The following is an 18073-nucleotide window of genomic DNA, read 5'->3' on the forward strand; positions in this document are numbered from 1 at the left end:
GTTTCCCCGGTTTATTAAAGATGCGCTCTGCTGGCCTGAGAGTCCCGCTGATTCAGATGTAATCAACATTAATAGGACTCTGGTCATTATGGGTGCAGAAGAGTGAATCACCGCGTAATGTTTCGCCGGAGCAAAGATCTGAGGTTACATTAGGACGTGTCCGCCCCCACACAAAAAAGCAACTTCAGATGGGAGAACTCATTCGAGTCTGGAAATGCCATGACCTTTGCACACTTGTGGTGATGTTCGTTAACATTTATCAACCTGTTCTGATCCAAGCAGTCAGTCAAGAGACAGAATTGAACAGCTATCTGAGATTCAAGTGCCCTTTACTCCCTGGAATGCAGTAAATCATTTCTCCACCTAATGGGCAGAATATGATTTGCTATGGTTGTACGATGAACAGAGACAGTGTTTCCTCCTTGCTGCTGCGTTCTTGGATTTAAATGATAACGCATTGTTTTGCGTTCTGTTGACTTTAGGTTGAGATGTGATCCCATGGAGATCAAATCAGCAGTCCCGTTTATTGGCTTTTGTTCTGTTTGGTTATGTTTCCATTTTGCTAGACATTGATTTCACCCTCTACTACACAATTTTTGATGCAAAGTCCCATGGAGACCATGAAGTGGTATTGTGTGGGAATGTGTGTAAGCCTAGGTGTCGGCATGACACAGAATGCATGCGTGTGCGCATATGTGAGTGAGAGACAGAGAAAGAGTAAGGGAGGGGTGGTTTGCATGCTCTGTACAGGTGAGAAAATACTGGAAAAGTATGAGATTTTATTAGACCACACTGGATCCTCTGAAACAGTACAGGATTCTCTCAGATTTTTTGGAATCCCATTAAAGATTAGGAAATTCTTGCAGATTGTCAGTGTTTCTTTGAAAACACATGAGATACCTTTTGAAATTATGTGAACAAGTAAGAGGTTATTACAAGGGAGGGTGATCAGTAGACCTGGCCGACTGACACTATGATGGACTCCGTCAGATCATTCTGCGGGCAAAGCGAGGCATCAGCTACATGGGGGACGTGGTGGTGGACGACGTGTCCTTCCAAAACTGTGCACCCCTGCTGCCACCAGATAGACCCTGTGGGGTGGAGGAGTACACCTGTGCCAACAAGTACTGCATACCCAAGGACAGCCTGTGTGACTTCATCGATGACTGCGGAGACTGGTCTGATGAGAACCCTTACATCTGCAGTAAGATGCACTTTGTCTTCCTCCTTAACCCTCTTGCCTTCATTTGCTCACACAAGCTTTTGACAGCATTTCGAGGGGTTAGATAAATTCTGCAGAGTAAAAGGACTGATAATGGAGCATTGGTCACCATATTCTCAACATAAGTAATTTTTTTGGATTTCACCATCATTATCTTCACTGGACCATAGCATGTGGATGGACTCCAAAAAAGGAAATTGACCTCATGTATCTGAAAATCCCCCCTATCTTATTTATGATTTTTATTTTCATGTTAGTTAACCAATTTATGTATATCCTAACTGAATCTCAGCAGGGATTCTATTTACAAGTATCTGACGGTGGCGTTAATTGAAGTGTGCTTCAGAATAATTTCCTAAATGCTGTTCCTCTGCAGTAACATATCAAACCCATGCCTGTTAATTCGAGAGGACTGTGTAAACTGCCCGTGGCCTGTGAGTGCCTGCCAGAATGAAGGCGTGCAGCAAAGTATAACAATTCACACCTGCCCTGCCTTCCACAGAGGGCTTCGAAGGCCGCTGCAACTTCGAGTTTGACCTTTGCTTGTGGCGGCAGTGCACGCAGGACGATTTTGATTGGCTGATCAAGGCCGGGAGCACCCCGACGGGTGGCACAGGCCCGTCCACAGACCACACGCTGAGGGACCCCTCCGGACACTACATCTACTTGGAGAGCTCGTTTCCCCAGGCGACGGGCAACACTGCTCGCATCTCCGGCCCCACCTTCAGTCGGCAGAGCAAACAATGCAAGGTAGGGAGCCTTATGCGGACAGGGAGGGCTCACCTTCAGTTGTGTCAAATTGCAAACAGGTCTCGGCTCAGCATCTTTAGACCTGGCCGGGATGGACTGTAGCATTACACCACATTATTGGCATTTATGAGATGCTCTCATTCAGGGCGACTTACATAGATTACAATTTTTACATGTTATCCGTTTATACAGCTGGATATAGTCTTTAGCTGGAGGCAGCTCTGGGCTAAGTACCTTGCTCAAGGGTACAATGGCAGTGCCTCAGTGGGGAATCGAACCAGCAAACCTTCGGTTACAAGTCCTGCTCCTTACCACTATGCTACAGTGCTGCCCCACTGTAGCGATTGGAGCTCCAGACTCTGGACCTGTGAAATCCCAGGGTGGCCACTTTTTTGGACTTCTACTGTGAGGTTATTCACCTTAATTGCCCTAGAAAAAAATCCAATTGCCTGAGTCAATGCCTAGGTTTGGAGCTGAACTGTAAACTTGTTCAGCAAATGAATAGTGTCAAACAATAACAGTGAGCAAGCTATGGTTCCTCAAGAGGTACAAAAATTGTACAATGGCACCAGGATTCACTGTTACTTTTGTGCAGCACAGCGATATCCCACTGTGTCTTCTCTCACATTTACACACACCTAGAATATGATGACCCCTCACAGGTTTATAAAGGGGTTACTATCTGTGAGGATTATGAAGATTTGGCAGGCACGAAAGCTCACAGCTGATACTCAAAGTGGTATTTAGGTAAAAGGTCCCCCCCACTCCCATTTTGGCTCGTCTTAGCCTCCTCTCTGTGCTCCATCAGGTTCAGGCAGCCCTCTGATGGATCACCTGGCCCGTGTGGAACCATGTCTGTCACATACTCGAATGGAGCAGTCAATCATCCAGTCTCTCCACAGACAGACACCAATTAAACTGGGAGGGCTGAGCTGTCCGATGTAGGAGTGTCTCTGCATCTCTGCCTTAAATACACTTCAGTGTCTCCATGGTCTTTTCTCACAGCTCCGTAAAACTCATTAACATCAGTTTGTCACGTTCATTTGGTACAAAAGCCCTAATAAAGAGCGGGAGGTGGCCTATACTGTCTGAGAGTGTTACTTGGGCTCATGTTTAAGTTATGTATGTAGCGAGGCCCACTTCCTGCTGTGGCTTGCAGTGTTTCTTAGCCTGTTAATTTGATGCAGTCAAATGAAGTCATCACTTAAAAACTACATACAAAGCTACAAATATCCTGGGCATGGCATGCTAAGCAAAACTACGGTATGCAGGTGTTACCTTCCACTTCCACTCAACGTAAGGTTAGCTGGTGCCTATGATGCTGCTTGTGTAATTCTCTAAGTCCATGTTATATTATATAAGTGCATGTTAATGACATTATCCTTGATTTTAAAATGTGTGTTAGAGGGATTAATTGTGTTCAACACCTTGCTCTCACTCAGATGATCTTCTATGTGCACATGTCCGGGGACAGCATCGGCGCACTGAACATCTTCCAGGTGACCGGCTCCCAGCACCTCCTCCTTCTCAATCTGACCGGAGACCAGGGCAACTACTGGCAGCGCCGTGAGGTCAGCCTGGTTGCCACAGAGGACTTCCATGTCACGTTCGAGGGCAAGATCGGCAAGGGCACCAAGGGCGACATCTGCCTGGATGACATCACCTTCACGAGCGGCTGTCTGCTGTCCTCGTCCCTGACGCCTTTGGAGCCAACAGGGCCACCCCCTTCAGGTGCTCTCTCTTACTTTCCCGCCCGCCCTTCTAACATTCCGCTCACCCAATCCCATGTGACATCTGAACAGATTAGTACTCCTGCTACTGATGAATGTCTGCCACCTTACATTATTTACATACCTAGCAAACACTCTTGTCCAGCGGTGACCTACGTGGCACATATTTCACATGTTATCCATTTTTACCAGCTAGATACTGTACAAAGCCACGACAGCCCTCTAGTAATAACAGCAATGCCACTCTCAGGGTTTGCACCCTTCTAGTAACAAGCCCAGTTGATTTTATGAAAAGCTTGAAGCAAACATGGGGGCAACACAGTCTGAAGTCCGGTCTGTGCAGATGGCTTTGGATCCTTGACAGACTCCAAACACTGCTTAGCACTCTGCAGTTTTAGTGGCAAAGCAATAATATCATAGAATAAAGACCATTTATATTTAGAATAAGACCATCTATAGTCTTTAAGTTAATTCATGGAGTGTCATGGCCATTACTACCAGAAAAGCCCATTAGCATTCGGGCCATTAAGTGCTTATTATTTAAGGCTGTCACCACAGATACTGCTGTAATGTTAAAGCATATGGCTATTAACCACAGCTTTGTGCAGTTTTCCTGCTTTAACTTTTATCTGTTCTTAATTTCTTCTCTTTCTCCAGAATCTTCTAAATTGGTTTTAGCACTTAAATATCTTCCTTTTTCCAAAGCGCTTGCATTAGGTATTCAGAATACTTACTTGGTGACTTTTCACCCAGTGGAGCAGCTCTTAAATCTTTAAATGCCTGCAAATCACCCAGGGGGAATCTCAAACTAAATAATATAAATGCCTTAATGCTGCATCAAAGCTGGTAATCTTTTTTTTAAAAAAAAAAAGCAAAGGATATAAAAATGTGTGGACAGAGAAGAAAATCTTACATTAAAAATCAGGCTGTTTTATTCGTTTTCATACCCCATAATTCTCAGTGTGCTGCTGAATTCATTTCACATCACTGGTCACTTTCTCAGATTTCATGCAAAAGAATGGCAGTATTGGGAAAGATATGCTGGACTGACCTTGAACTAAATAATGATTTCATGGAATGGTTTGGTCAAATGATGTGTGGACTCCTTTTCAGACCACAAACACATCTGGTGCACCACACTGTAATGTTTCCTGTCCATGCACAAAGGGACAGTAAGGAGGTGTAGTGGTTATACGCCAATATGCCTCCTAGGTATTTCCCTGAATCTGTTATATCATATGGGGGGCAGTGATTAGCAGTTAGGTTATGACTAAAGCAATGTGTTTTACAGTGGATAGAATTTGTCCAAATGAGTCAAAAATAAAACCAATTGACAGTTGCACCTTTGGCCAACAGCTCAACATCAGAGGTAGCTCCACAGCCTAGGACTAACACTAATATGTTGCCCATCTTGGCTACTAGATTTTAAAATGGTTTAAATAGTTTAAATGTTAAATGCTCTTATTAAATTAGGCTCCAGGATGTAGCACCAACATAAAGGTATTCAGCTTTGTTTCAGTCACGAATCAATTTAGTTTCCAGCTTTGAGCTACCATCTGCTTCTTCTGTACAACAGCACTCTCTTACCTGTTATTCCTACATGGCAATCATTTATGAAAATGACATCTGGACTCTGAGGACTTACCTACAAACTAACCATATAATTATTTGAGGCATTTCACACTAATTCATTCTCTTTATTCAGAATTGTACTCCCTTAGGTAAAAAATGTACTTATTGAGAACTTTTGTTTTATGGGCTGCACTGTTTTGACTTTGATTGTGTAGTCCAGTTTACAGTTGGCCACTAGAGAGTGGAAAGGTTTCTTGTTTTGTTTTCCATCACCAAATGCTCTTTAAAGGAGAGGGAAAGCTGTGTGTGTGGCCTGGCCTCTATACCCTCAGTCGGCTGAGCTGGGCGGGGCAGCTAGGAGACAATGGTCTTGTTGTGTAGTGCGTGCACAGGGCTTGTTTTAGTCACGTTGAGGCAATGCTCTTTACATGAATGCAGCTGGATGTGTGTTGCATCTTAAGACAAATGCAGACATTAGTCAGCCAATGAAAAGCACCAGTGGAAGAGAGTGAGACTTGTGTTCTTTTTTGCCTGAGTGATCTACCTTAGAGGGCAGCAGTGACCTGAGAGCTTTAAAGTTTGAGTTTGCAGAACATGGTAGTTATCAGGCTATCGGTTTGGAATAAAAATATTGAAATGGTGGTTTTATTTTCTCTTTGTGAGGTTTTGTAACACGCTGCCTGCAGTCAGTTTCTGTTCATGTATGACATGGGTGTAATTTGTTGCCAGTGTAATTGAAATTTCATACCAGGGTCCCTCAGTGTGCTAGCCATGTGGGCAGACAGCAAAAACCTGCAGCGCAGATCTGCAACTGTATAGGAGAAACTCACCGCACCACCCACGGCTTTAATCCCAACACAAAGAAAAGAGGTAAATCAGTGTAAATGATGAAGTGACATCAGTACATTCACAGTGTGCTGTGGCCTGTGCCTGTCTTTTGTGGGTCTGCTGATATGGAGACGGCAGTAGACCTCCTCCCACAGGCTGCCCAATTGACCTGTGGTCATGGTGATGGTGGCTCTTTTCCCGGGGAATGCACTGGGTTGTGACAGTAACAATAACCCTCACAGGGGTCCTTGAGACAATAATCTGGGCTTCTCCAGTTAAACTTCACCCCGGACCCCCCCGCTGCTTCAAATGAAACTTGTTGCAGTGTGTGATTGGGCCACTTGAGAATGATTAAGTCCCTCCTCTTTTTTGCTGCTCAGCCAATCTTTTTTCAGTTCATTATTTACTTTTTTATCATGGCTCTGCAATGGGTCAAAGGTCAGTAAGTCACATGATAACAGACTACTTTCAGACTTATGGATAGAGTGCCAAAGGGTTAACCTATTCTAAGAACTGCATTATGGAGGTATGTTTCATTTCAGAGGGGAAACCAATCATGTAGCTACGTTTTATTCATCATGTCCAATTGATTAAAAAAATCTCATTGACCTCTCCTGCTCATGAGTCCAGTTGTTGTTTATGATTTATTTTGTAATTTAGCTTTGAAAAACCTTGGCTCCTGTCCTTGAGAACAGCCCGTTCCTTAGCAGGGAGATGAAATAACACCAGTAATGATGAATGATAAAGAAAGGGCCATCGAACGTGCTTTCCACACTGGGTTTAAATCGTAATCACAGAAGGAATACAGCTGTGTCGCAGGAGCAGGATAGCGCGGAAGACGCATAGCCCGCTGTCACCATGCATTCTACCTTCCATACAACTGCCCTCTCCCCAAGCCCCACGTCACTGCACGTTCTCCCTTCCAACCCCCACTGTCACCAACCCCCACCCCGCTTTCCTACACAACTTTCTCCTTTCTCTGCATTTTCCCCTCTTGAATTCTGTCGGGTTAGAAAATCATAAGTGGCCTATAGACCACTGGAAAGACCGGAAAGAGCAGTTTTGGAGTCACGGCTAGTGAATATTAATTGTCATAGGTTTGGGAGAGGTGTTAGCTTCGGTGTAGCTACAGCACCATGGCAACAGCTACATTGATCTCAGTTCTGTCTGCCGCCAAGGCACATTCCTTACGTCACATGATCTATCATGACCTTATATGTCTACTTACAGAAGCAACCCGGCAAGATATATTCACGAGTCACAGCCAGGCTCCCTGAGAAGATAAGGACTTCTGCTGGGAGGGTGTAATTTGATGAATTTTGATTGTGAATGTATCAGCTGTGTGTGGGAAATCACTTATAGCAGGAGCCCTTGTTAGTCCTCCTGCTCTCTGAGATTCCAGCAGGGACATGGGGCGATGTAGGCCACCTGCAGCCTTTTATGTGGAACAGAGCAGGAGGGGGAAGACCCTGGAGCTGTGGTTTCCGGTAATGAATACCACAAGAAAGTCCATCAATCCACAGCATAACGTGCCCCAGCACTGTGCATTTTAATAAATTCTAAGCAGCTGAAATCTTGGCCATCGTGTGCCATAGAAATCCCTCCATGACCAGAGGTAACCGATAGGGGGATAGGCCCGCAGTCTTGCGCAGAATGACTGGAAGTGAGTAATCTGTTGGATGATCCATGGATCTGTGCTGAATGGCGTACCCAGAAAAAAAAATGATTTTGATGGGAGCTCTAGTGGAAAAGGTTTCCTCTGGTCATCTGAGGCTTAACAAGAACAGAGGATTAACAGGGATTTCTCCCTTTCTTCTCCCTAATTACTGAGACCACCCCTATTTGTCACGCTTCGTTTCGTGCCTTAATACCCTACCCTGGCCTGACCTCTCTGGAATGTTTGATTCCAAAGAATCCAGATCCCTCCTTAATACAAAGAGCTAAGGGGTGGTGTGGTACCCACTGTAGAAGCCTCTTTTTTTAAGCTACTGAATGGATAATGTATCATTTAAATGCGATGGTTTCACTTGATTTGGTTTCCAATTTTGAAACATTCTTTTCTGCCTGTTCCAGACTCTGTGCTCTTTTTGTTGTTGTTTGTTTTCAGAAGCATGTGGGCTGCTGTAAACGCACTATGAAAGTGGAACTCTTTTAATGGTTATTCCTCACTTCATATGTTTTGCATTTCATTTTTATCCCAGGGCTTTAAAAATGAAAGAACTCCATGGAAACTGACATTTTTCACACATTGTTGTAAAGCTGAAGAACAGGCTTCTTTCTCTTTACATGGATGTGAATTCTCTACTTTATGCGCATGATAGTCAAATATCATGTGAATTGCATGTCTACTCCATACTTTAATGTTATTAGCTTCACATCTGAGCAGTCAGTTGGTATGATCCATTGAAATGATTTGGGTTGCTGTGCATTTTATGGTCTGCTTATATGTTGCATGACCTCTCTCACACTAATGTGGCCAAGTAGTCATCTACACCTTGATCTGTGAATCTACTTGAGAATGATGGTGCTAATGCATCTGAGCATGTTGCCGCCCAGACCTTGAGAGGGCTTTCATCCGCAAGTAACCTTTTCACAGAGGCGCGAAATGCCATTTTACGTTGCTGTCTGATTGCGGTTTGACCTTGTGAACGTCTGAGTGTCTGTATGCATTAAATTAACTCCTTCTCTATGTTTTCATGTTTTTGTTGGGTGTGTGTATACATGTGTGTGCGTTTGTGTATGAATGTACGTGTCTGTGTACATTATCTGTATCTGTTGCTCATTTAACTTGGTTAAATTTAACAGTACCATTTAACAGGTGGTCGGTATATCACAATGCACAGTACCGGGAGAGATCGATCCAACTCAAACATATTCAGTTCGTAGCTGGAGTAGAAGATTGATGACAGCTGCCTACAATTAAAACTCTTCTTAAAAGCAGTAGCTAAACTTGACTTGACTTGACTAACTTGAATGGATACACTTATATCGTGCTGGAAGTCACTCCAGATAAGAGTGTTTGCTAAATGCATGTAATGTAATGTAATGTAGCGTAATGCAATGTGTGTGTGTGTGTGTATTTGTGTGTCGCACATTCTCAGGCTCATGCCCGCGAGGTTACCTGGAGTGTGCGAACGGGAAGTGCTTCCACCCGAAGCAGAGCTGCGACTTCGTGGATGACTGTGGGGATGCGACGGACGAGAGGGACTGTGGAACATCCTGCACCTTCGAGACGGGCCGCTGCGGCTGGAAGAACTCGCTGGCAGACAATTTCGACTGGACCCTGGGGACGGGCTCCGTGCAGAGCTTCAGGCCCCACTTCGACCACACTTTGGAGAGCGGGGACGGTAATGCATGTAGAAATTATGAAAACGCTAGCAATCCAGCTTGTGATTTCTGACGCCTTCAATTGTTATGAGATATCACTGTATTAGCACCAGATCTTGTTGGGGGCTACAGCTGTATTGGTCACACTGCAAGCAGGACATAGACCTTGATATTTTCAAGGTCACATTTCTGTTCTGACATGCATGCCACGGCCCTGAATTGGAAGGTTGGCTCTTCTCTCTCCCCTCTCTACCTTTCTAACACCATTCTATAAATACAGCTGGATCAGCACGCCCACGGTGTGCAGCAGGTCTGTTTCAAGCTGTGTGTCAGTCAAAGAATGTGGTCATTTCAATGACAGGCAAGCACGATGGTGGGCCTGAAGCAATTACGGTTCTTGATTGCGGAGGAACATTTTATTTGAGCAGTGATGTTCTCATAATTTCACATATAATACCTTTTCGGTAGCACATATGATTTGTTCAAGGACAAATTTAATTTCTGTGATGATTTTTTGAACTCCTTTCAACATTTGGAATCACACGTATCCACAGACTGACAATTGCAGAGGGAGCAGAACCTGGAGAGAATGTGGCCTGATTGGCCAGTCTGCCCATTTCATTTTCCTGATGTGGCTCAGCTCCAGAAAAGAGGATTATGGGAGAAGATTTTTTTGATCCTATATAATTCAAGGATTTTTTTTTTATCTCTGACCAATGTATCCCAATTTCCCCCCTTGCATAATCTTTACCATTATTAATGCATAACACATCCCAAAAATTCATATTTCAGTTGTTAGTATTAGATATCTGTTCTCACTGATATTTCATACTTTAATATGACAGAATAGGATTTCGCAGCTTAAGGATGGAGCTATGCTCCTTTCTTTTTCTGTATAAAATGAGAGTTCATTGCATGCAGCAAGTACAAATCTAAGGAGATAATTCTTAATTACTTGTGAAATTGGTTGAATGGAATGGAAATATATAATGATGCAGCACTGAGACCAATTCATAATTAGGGAAAAATTCCTTTTTCACCATTAACCTAAAAAAAAGAAACTGAACCGAAGAATTGTTGTTATCATTTCATTGAATGTTGAAAATGTATTTTGAAGTTTTGAATGGAGAGAAGCTTTTTTTTCTGGACAGAAGGATTCAAAACATCTAAAAAAGTTAGAGAAGATTTGATAAAAAAAGTCCATCCACTCATCCCCTTCACCACTGAATCTGTTCTTTTAAATAGGTTTCAGAATCCAGGGGTTTCTGCCATGATTACTGTGTGGCCTCTTCACCCCCTTTTTTGCAGCATTTATGACCTCAGTAATTTGGAACCAGGTGCCGAGCATGCCCGGGGGAACCGGAGGAGGAAGTGCCAATCAATCTCCTTGATTCCGTCTTGACTCTCCCTTCCAGGGCACTTTGTGTATCTGGAGGCCACGCCTGTGGGGTTCAAAGGTGACAAAGCGCACATGAGGAGCTCAGTGTGGAAGGAGTCCAGTACCACCTGCCAGCTAAGCTTCTGGTACTACATCTCCTCCAAAGCCACCGGCATCATTCGCCTTCTTGCCAAGGTAAGGATCCCAGCGCGCTGATTCACACCCATCCCCCCTCTGCCCCCAGGCTTTTCGGCACTTGACAATGGTGTCTTGGAATGTTTCATTTGCATACACTGTATAACCTGTAAAAACAGGTTTACACTGTGTAACACTGTAAAAAGTGAACGCTGTCCCTTGTTTGATTTGACTGTTAACTTTATGCTCGGAGATTTGAATGCCAAATTCACTATAAAATGAATGCTACCATTTATAATGTCTGCAAAATGATAGAAATGTTGCTATATTAATTCAAGTCATGCTTGAGGTTTAGCACATGGCATAATCTGCAATCAGTGACTGAACGAACCAAAATGTGTTAAAGTAGAGGCAAAGTGCTCCCTAGTTCCTATCAATGTCTGCCTTATAAAGTGTCATGTTTTAAACAACTGTGTCGCAGGTTATTACTCGAGGCATTAAACAGAGCACCTCTCACTTTAGGTTCCTATAACTGAAGGCCTGATACCTTCTCATTTATATACTCTTTACATTTTGTACAAATCCTCCTGCAAATGCTATATACCCCCTCTATAGTGAACCTATCCTCTCAGCTCCAAAGCAAACCTCCCAGTCACAGTCCCTCACAGGACAAAGGCAGGATGCCTGTACAGGCGCTACATTTTCATAACTGGAAGAAGGCCTAATCAGAGGAAAGCACGGCCCTGCAATATTACACTATATGTTGCAAATGAAGGACTTGTTGCCACGGTTACCTCCCTCTCCTAATTGAACCAATAACCGATGAGTGGGTTCGTAATGCGATTTTCTGTGCTGCCGCCGCGCCAATATGTTGCTGATAATTTACCGTGGGGCCGAGCCAAACACCTGTCAGTGTGTCTGGCAGCCCTGCAGAGCCGGGTATCTGCGGGAGACGGAGCGGCGAGGGCCGCTGCCCGCAGGCAAGCGATGCACCGCCCGTGCCATCTGCGCCAGGGGCGCCAAGCTGCACCTGTCCCACGAGGGGCGCACCACAAAGAGGTGTCCGTCTTTCATCTGCTCCTGCGTTTAAGCCCATCTATAGTGTGAGTGGGACAATTACAGCCCATTTCTTCTCCCTTCTTCCCCTTGGAAGGCGCAGTATATCTCTTATCCTACCACTGGCCTGACTTAATTAAGCTTGTTGGGTTATCGTCAAGGTTACCTCGTCAAGTTTATCGTCAAGGATAAACCTCCTTAGCAGGAGCACTGCTAAGCACTTTCAGAGGGAGCGCATGCATGGCAAGAGCAGCCTGTGCGATCTGCAAGGCTTTTTAAAATTACCTTGTGCAAATTCGAGTGATGGTTTCTAGGTTTCCCAAAAGGTTGTGTTCTCCCAGTTGAATTGTTATTTGATGGAGTTTTCTGACAAAGAGGCTGACTGTTACATGTATCTTAAGATATGCTCTATATGCTATGCCAAATTCCTGAATACTTAATGGTCCTTCCCCTCTGTTGTGGCAGTGGGCCTCTCAATAGATGAAGCTGCAAGATGAAATGTTAATACCAAGACTAATAATAATAATGAATAAACCTAGCTGTGGTATACTAAAGTACACTGACTCAAGTAAAAATCCATTAGTTATGTGATTACATTTCAGTGAATGGCATTGGATGCCAGCGAACATGAAGGTTATAATATAATTACTGGGATGGCAACACTGTGTTATTCTGGGTATGGAATCAAGGAAAATGTTTTTCTGTTGGACAGAGTTTGGAATAAAGTCAGCAGAATGAGTAGGCTGCCTGGTTTGTGGTCTTAACAGTGTAGCTGTGTTGTGCAAGATCAAAGATGCGGTATAGCACACAATGCCTTTCTCATGATCATGATCATCCTAATCTGTCAGATAAACAGCGAGTTAAACAGGCAAGTCAATGGTCAATGACAGTAATGGACATTGGAGAAGCTACTTCTAAATGTGACAGGGGCTATTGCATTGCTAAATATCTGTGAATGACTGTGAATGATACTATGATCTTTATCGCTGTATGGATATTTGATGATGTGCTATTCTACTCCAGCTGTAAGGATTATTGGCATTTGTAAGGCAGCCTCTGAGATCAAAATGACTGGTTTGACCATTGTGTGGTGATGCGGCACAGCGGTCTTTGGGAGGTGATCGCGGTGCTATGCAGGCAGTGTGGCCTGTCGACAAATGCTCCCATGTGAGGTAATTCAGGAGGCGGAGGCGGAGGCGTGGAAGTGGCCCTGAGATCTTGAGATATTTACAGATCCACAGATCTCTTGCTCTGACCTGAGTGCTCTCCACCATTCCTCTCCTAGTTGCCAAGGGCCTCAACCCCTCTGTAAATATTTTAGAAGCATTTTACGAGGCAGTGAAACAGTGCCGTTAAACCAGTTCTTTCTTGCTGGGAAATGGATGCACAGTCATCTCACAACCATTGGGCTCCATAGAAGCATGACCGGCCTTTTTAGCCAAATATCTCAAAAAGAGTACTAGTAGTAGTATTATTTGTGAACTGAATGTGCAAAGAATTGTCTACAATTCAGGATTAAACCCAGCTAAAAGTAACACATGAAAAAAATTGCAGATTTTTAGAGGAAAAAATCATATGGGTTATATAAAAGAACCAAGTGGATAGATGTCTCTGTATGTAAAATATTTCTCAATTTTTACACATTTTCCCTGTAGCTGTGTTTCATTCTGTTTCTGCACATGTTCCTTGAATGCCTGTGTGATGCATTGCAAAGGGGTGATGTATCTGGGCTCTCCTCCCATGGTTCTGCAAGTCCGTGGTTCCATCACTGAAGTGTTCTCTATTCTGTAACACGACCACTTACACATGAGTTTTCAGGAAACTCAACACCAAAACTGTGTCTTTCCTGTTCTCTGGAATCGTTCTGGATGTTCAGTTTGCAAGATCAAATGTCACGTAGTGTTTTGATTTCTGGGCTGTAACTCGTCTATCTTGCTAACTTCCTGTTCCATCAGACTTGACACTGTTCACTGCTGGTTGCTGTTCAATATTGTGTTCTCTGTTTCCAAGAACCCAGTTGTTCAAATCCAAATGACAAAATTGCATGACAGTTGCTTAGCAGGCACTCTTATCCAGAACAATTTACACAGCTTCCATTTTTAAATGTCATCCATTTATACAGTTGGATACTTGCTAAGGCAATTCAGGTTAAGCATGTTTCACAAGGGTACAACAGCAGAATCCCAAAGGGGAGTCAAACCCGCTACCTTCGGATTACACAAACAATCCCTTACTACTATAACATATATCCTTGTCTTTCCATTATGTACGTCACCTACACACCAGCACCACATTTTTTTTTCACAGTGCTGTTATGACGCATTTTGAATATTTTTAGTCAGGTACCCGGTACATGGTGTACCTGTTTTATCTTGTTGAACAAAATTACAGTTACCTTAAGGACTATAGAGTGCATTATTGTGGTTTACAGGAAACATTGACTGTCATTTTGTTCTCAGATGTCCAGTGCTTTAATTTATTGTTTGATATGGGTGTGTGGCAGTTACAGGCAGGAACATGTCCTCTCAACACAAACATTGACCTTGGCCCTGTTTAAGCCCTGGCCAGCTTTTTCTCAAATAGAAAAAAAAAAGAATGAACATCTTTCATTCAGTTCAGCTTCAAAGGTGATTTCAATCCAGAGATGGGGGTTAATTGGTGGTGCAGAGTTCCACAAAGCCCTCAGGAGGAAAAAGGCCATCTTTAAATGGTGTGACAGGCCAGACACCAGTTCTCTGAAGTTGATTTCAAGCTCTGTGGGGGCCGTTCTTTTACACTTCCTGGCAACCGATGCTCAAAGCTCTCTTCACAGGACGTCATTCGCGGAACGTGTAATTATCCTAGCAAATGACAACCTACACAGTGGCAACACTTCCCACAACAAAAGGAAGGAAATAAGGGTCTCAACCTAAGTAGTGATGGCTCCGGAACAAGTCAAGGGCTATGAATTATGGGTTTATTTCCTAGCTGCATGCACCCAGCCTGTTTCTGAGACTCAACACTTGATCCCAATCAAGAGTCAGGGCAGAGCATGCATTGTTTCAGTAAAGGGAACAACAGCTTCTAACTTTACTCTTTCCATTGTTTTGTTTTGATGGAGACTGTGAGCACACAGTGTCCTCAATACAGCCTCAAGGGAATGTAAAGAGAGTCTTGAGTGAGCTCAGGATTTGGAGACTGTGCACATCTATTGTTTATGAAATTGAAGTTTTCAGGCAGCCAAAGGATTCTACTGAATCCAAAAGCCAATGTTTTAGTGTAAACCTACTGCTATATGTTAACAAGAAGCATGAGAAGATCCATAATTAATTTTGTTCATGATGCTTATGTCTAGGTTATGATTTTGATGGCATTGGTTGCATTATAATCTGAATTCGTTGTTTTGGAATTGGTACTAACCAAATCGTGAGCAGATTTTGCTCTCAGAATGTTAGGGGAGATTTGATTTTATAACCAAGTTGTCCAGTAGCTATGAAGGTCCAGTAGTTCAGTGCTTCCGAAGGGGATAGTAGACTAGAACTAGTATCATGTGATGATTGATACATTTTAGGCCTATATTCAATCCAACTATTATATAATGCCTCATTTTACCACTGGGTTAAGGACAATAGTGGGTAGAGGACAGATCTTATGCATGATTCTGTGATCCCAGATTGCCAGCACAATCACTGGATACTATTTGGTGGCCTAATCCAGTCATTCCTTCCAAGGTGAATTGAAAAGTTCAGAGATAGAGATAGACAAATCGTTACCTGTTGATAGTATGTAACCACATGGAAAATCTGTAATCCACCACTAATCTCCATTGAAAATGTAACTAATACAGCAGCATACCCTAACCTAACCGACAAGAGGACCTTTGGAGGTAGATTGATAGATGTACTTTTTCTAATTTGTTTTAACTTTGTTTTCAACCAGAACAGCCATTTAGGTAATTTGCCAACTTGCTCAAATGGTTGCGTGGTCAGTGCACCAAACGAAATATTTTTCCATTTAGACTTTTTTCTTCACTTTCTTCAACAAATTAATTAACATATAACAATAAACAATCAAGAATTAATTAAAGTTAAAGTGAAATGAAAATGAAATGATGGCAGCAACCTTTCAGAAAGTTATACATTGACAGTAATTAGTGTAATTATTTCTGCGTTCTGTGTTTAGACATCCATTTATGTACAAGTACATCTATTGAATGCGACTGGAAATATATGAGGGAAATTGGCTTTCTTGTGTGTAATATTGAGCTTTTTATTTCCTTTTTTGCAAATTTAACTGCCCCTATCATAATAATCATAACTATCAATCAAATATCAATCAAATCAAATCAAATATCATAATGTTACATTGGGTGTAAAAGCAAACACACTGTGGGTAATATTTTAATCATGGAGGTGTCGGTGTCGTGATATTAAGGTAAACTGGTTCACCCCTTTAATATTATGCTCTCATGGTTATAGCTAAACAAATTAGCAAAACTTTCAAAACGGATGCCCTTGAGGTATAAATGAGGAAGCTTGTATGTGTCAAAAGGCCAAGGTAATTTATTTTTGTTTAGATTTGTTTAAAAAGCATCTAAATTGAAGTCTTAATGGTAGAAACAATTAGTATTCCAGCAAGACAGTTTGTTTCTTTCTCATATTTTCTTCTTTTGGTTCCAGTTAAAGTAATACACTTTCATAACATTTTTCCTCAAAGAGGGAAATGAGAAAAAAAAAAAATCAGAAGACGTTTTATTTGAAGGTGAACTGACTGTGTAACATCTGCCAGCAGTGCCATAAAATAAAGGACCATGAATATAAATTGGATTTCTTCTTAACAGCACATTCAGTGTAGTAGGACATTGGGGAAATTTCTGCAGAATATTTATTTCATGGCAGTTCGCCCTCCTCTCCTTTCAATCCACTCTGACTCCTGGAATGTCTTCCTTGTGATTAATGAATACTATAATAGTATATTTCCATTTTTATCAGCTTTAGAGTACTTTTTTAGCACATGATAATGAAATTATCTAAAAAATGACTTGATCACTATTGGATTGAGATATCAAATTTATGTGAGCACACACAAGTGTGCATGATAGATTGGCACTGTTTTTTTTTTTAATATTGCACATATGAATTTCCAGAGAGAGGGGCATATATAATTCGTTTAATTTTGTGTTTGTTGGAATGGGTCTATAAAACAAACTAACAAACAAAACGACATTAGGAACACGTTGCTCATTTTTCAGTAAAGACCAACAAAAGGGTGAATAATGTGAATATGCTTTCAAATACTAAAACAAGTAACACAGTGGCACTGCTTTTTAGAATCATTTGCAATGGCTTAATCCTTCTGTCTGCACAGTACTGCCCTTGGCAAATTCAGAAAATCAAGTGCAGTACATAGTCCTGCTGTTGTACCACTGAGCAAGGTACTCAGCCTAAACCACTTGGCATTAAAGTCATAACATAAAGACTTGAGATTTGGTTCCAAATTGTGCTGAATCATCGATGTCTGACATTATATGTATTCAGTTGTGAAATGTCCTCCTGGATACAGGTATCTGCTACTCAAATGAATAATATATACTTAACTTCATGAACAGCTCTTGTTTGGGGTTGACATCTATTTGTTTAACTCCTCTCTCTCCCTTAAATGTTATGTGTAAAAACAACTAATGTAGTCAGCTGAACATGCAACATTAATTATTTAGTAGCTTGCATTTTAATCGCTGTAAGCATTTCAGAAAGAATAACATGGTTCAACCAATCTCCGAATTTCAGCAGCATATCTTGTCTGGCAGGTAAAGAGTTTAATATCACCAGTCATGAAGTTCAGTACCTGTGAATGCTAACTCTGCACAAATTGTCATCATGGTTATAAATAGGCTCAGGTAAGTAGGCCAGCCCCTTTATTTAGACATGGGAAGTGGCTTTGCCTCCTGAGTGAACCAGAGTTCATGCACAGTAAAGATAGTGATACAGCATGGCCGTGAAAACCATTGAACAAAAAATATACTGAGACGACTACCTAAAAAGTATACACAATTTTTTCTCATTATATTCAAGGTAGATAGAAAGCTATTTTTCATTT

At 42.2% G+C, this 18073-nt stretch overlaps 1 protein-coding gene across 1 annotated transcript in view; it reads left to right on the forward strand.

Annotated features, from left to right (window-relative positions):
• Window positions 1–18073, forward strand: part of malrd1 (MAM and LDL receptor class A domain containing 1) — a 75966-nt gene that overhangs the window by 27834 nt on the left and 30059 nt on the right. The window contains exons 23-27 of the mRNA XM_036518173.1: window positions 991–1204; window positions 1725–1972; window positions 3415–3703; window positions 9204–9449; window positions 10845–11002. Of these exons, the coding sequence (XP_036374066.1) occupies window positions 991–1204; window positions 1725–1972; window positions 3415–3703; window positions 9204–9449; window positions 10845–11002 (1155 nt within the window). The remainder of the gene's footprint in view (window positions 1–990; window positions 1205–1724; window positions 1973–3414; window positions 3704–9203; window positions 9450–10844; window positions 11003–18073) is intronic.

This window comes from Megalops cyprinoides, chromosome 2 (assembly GCF_013368585.1).
Source record: "Megalops cyprinoides isolate fMegCyp1 chromosome 2, fMegCyp1.pri, whole genome shotgun sequence".
In the NCBI taxonomy this organism is placed as follows: domain Eukaryota; kingdom Metazoa; phylum Chordata; class Actinopteri; order Elopiformes; family Megalopidae; genus Megalops; species Megalops cyprinoides.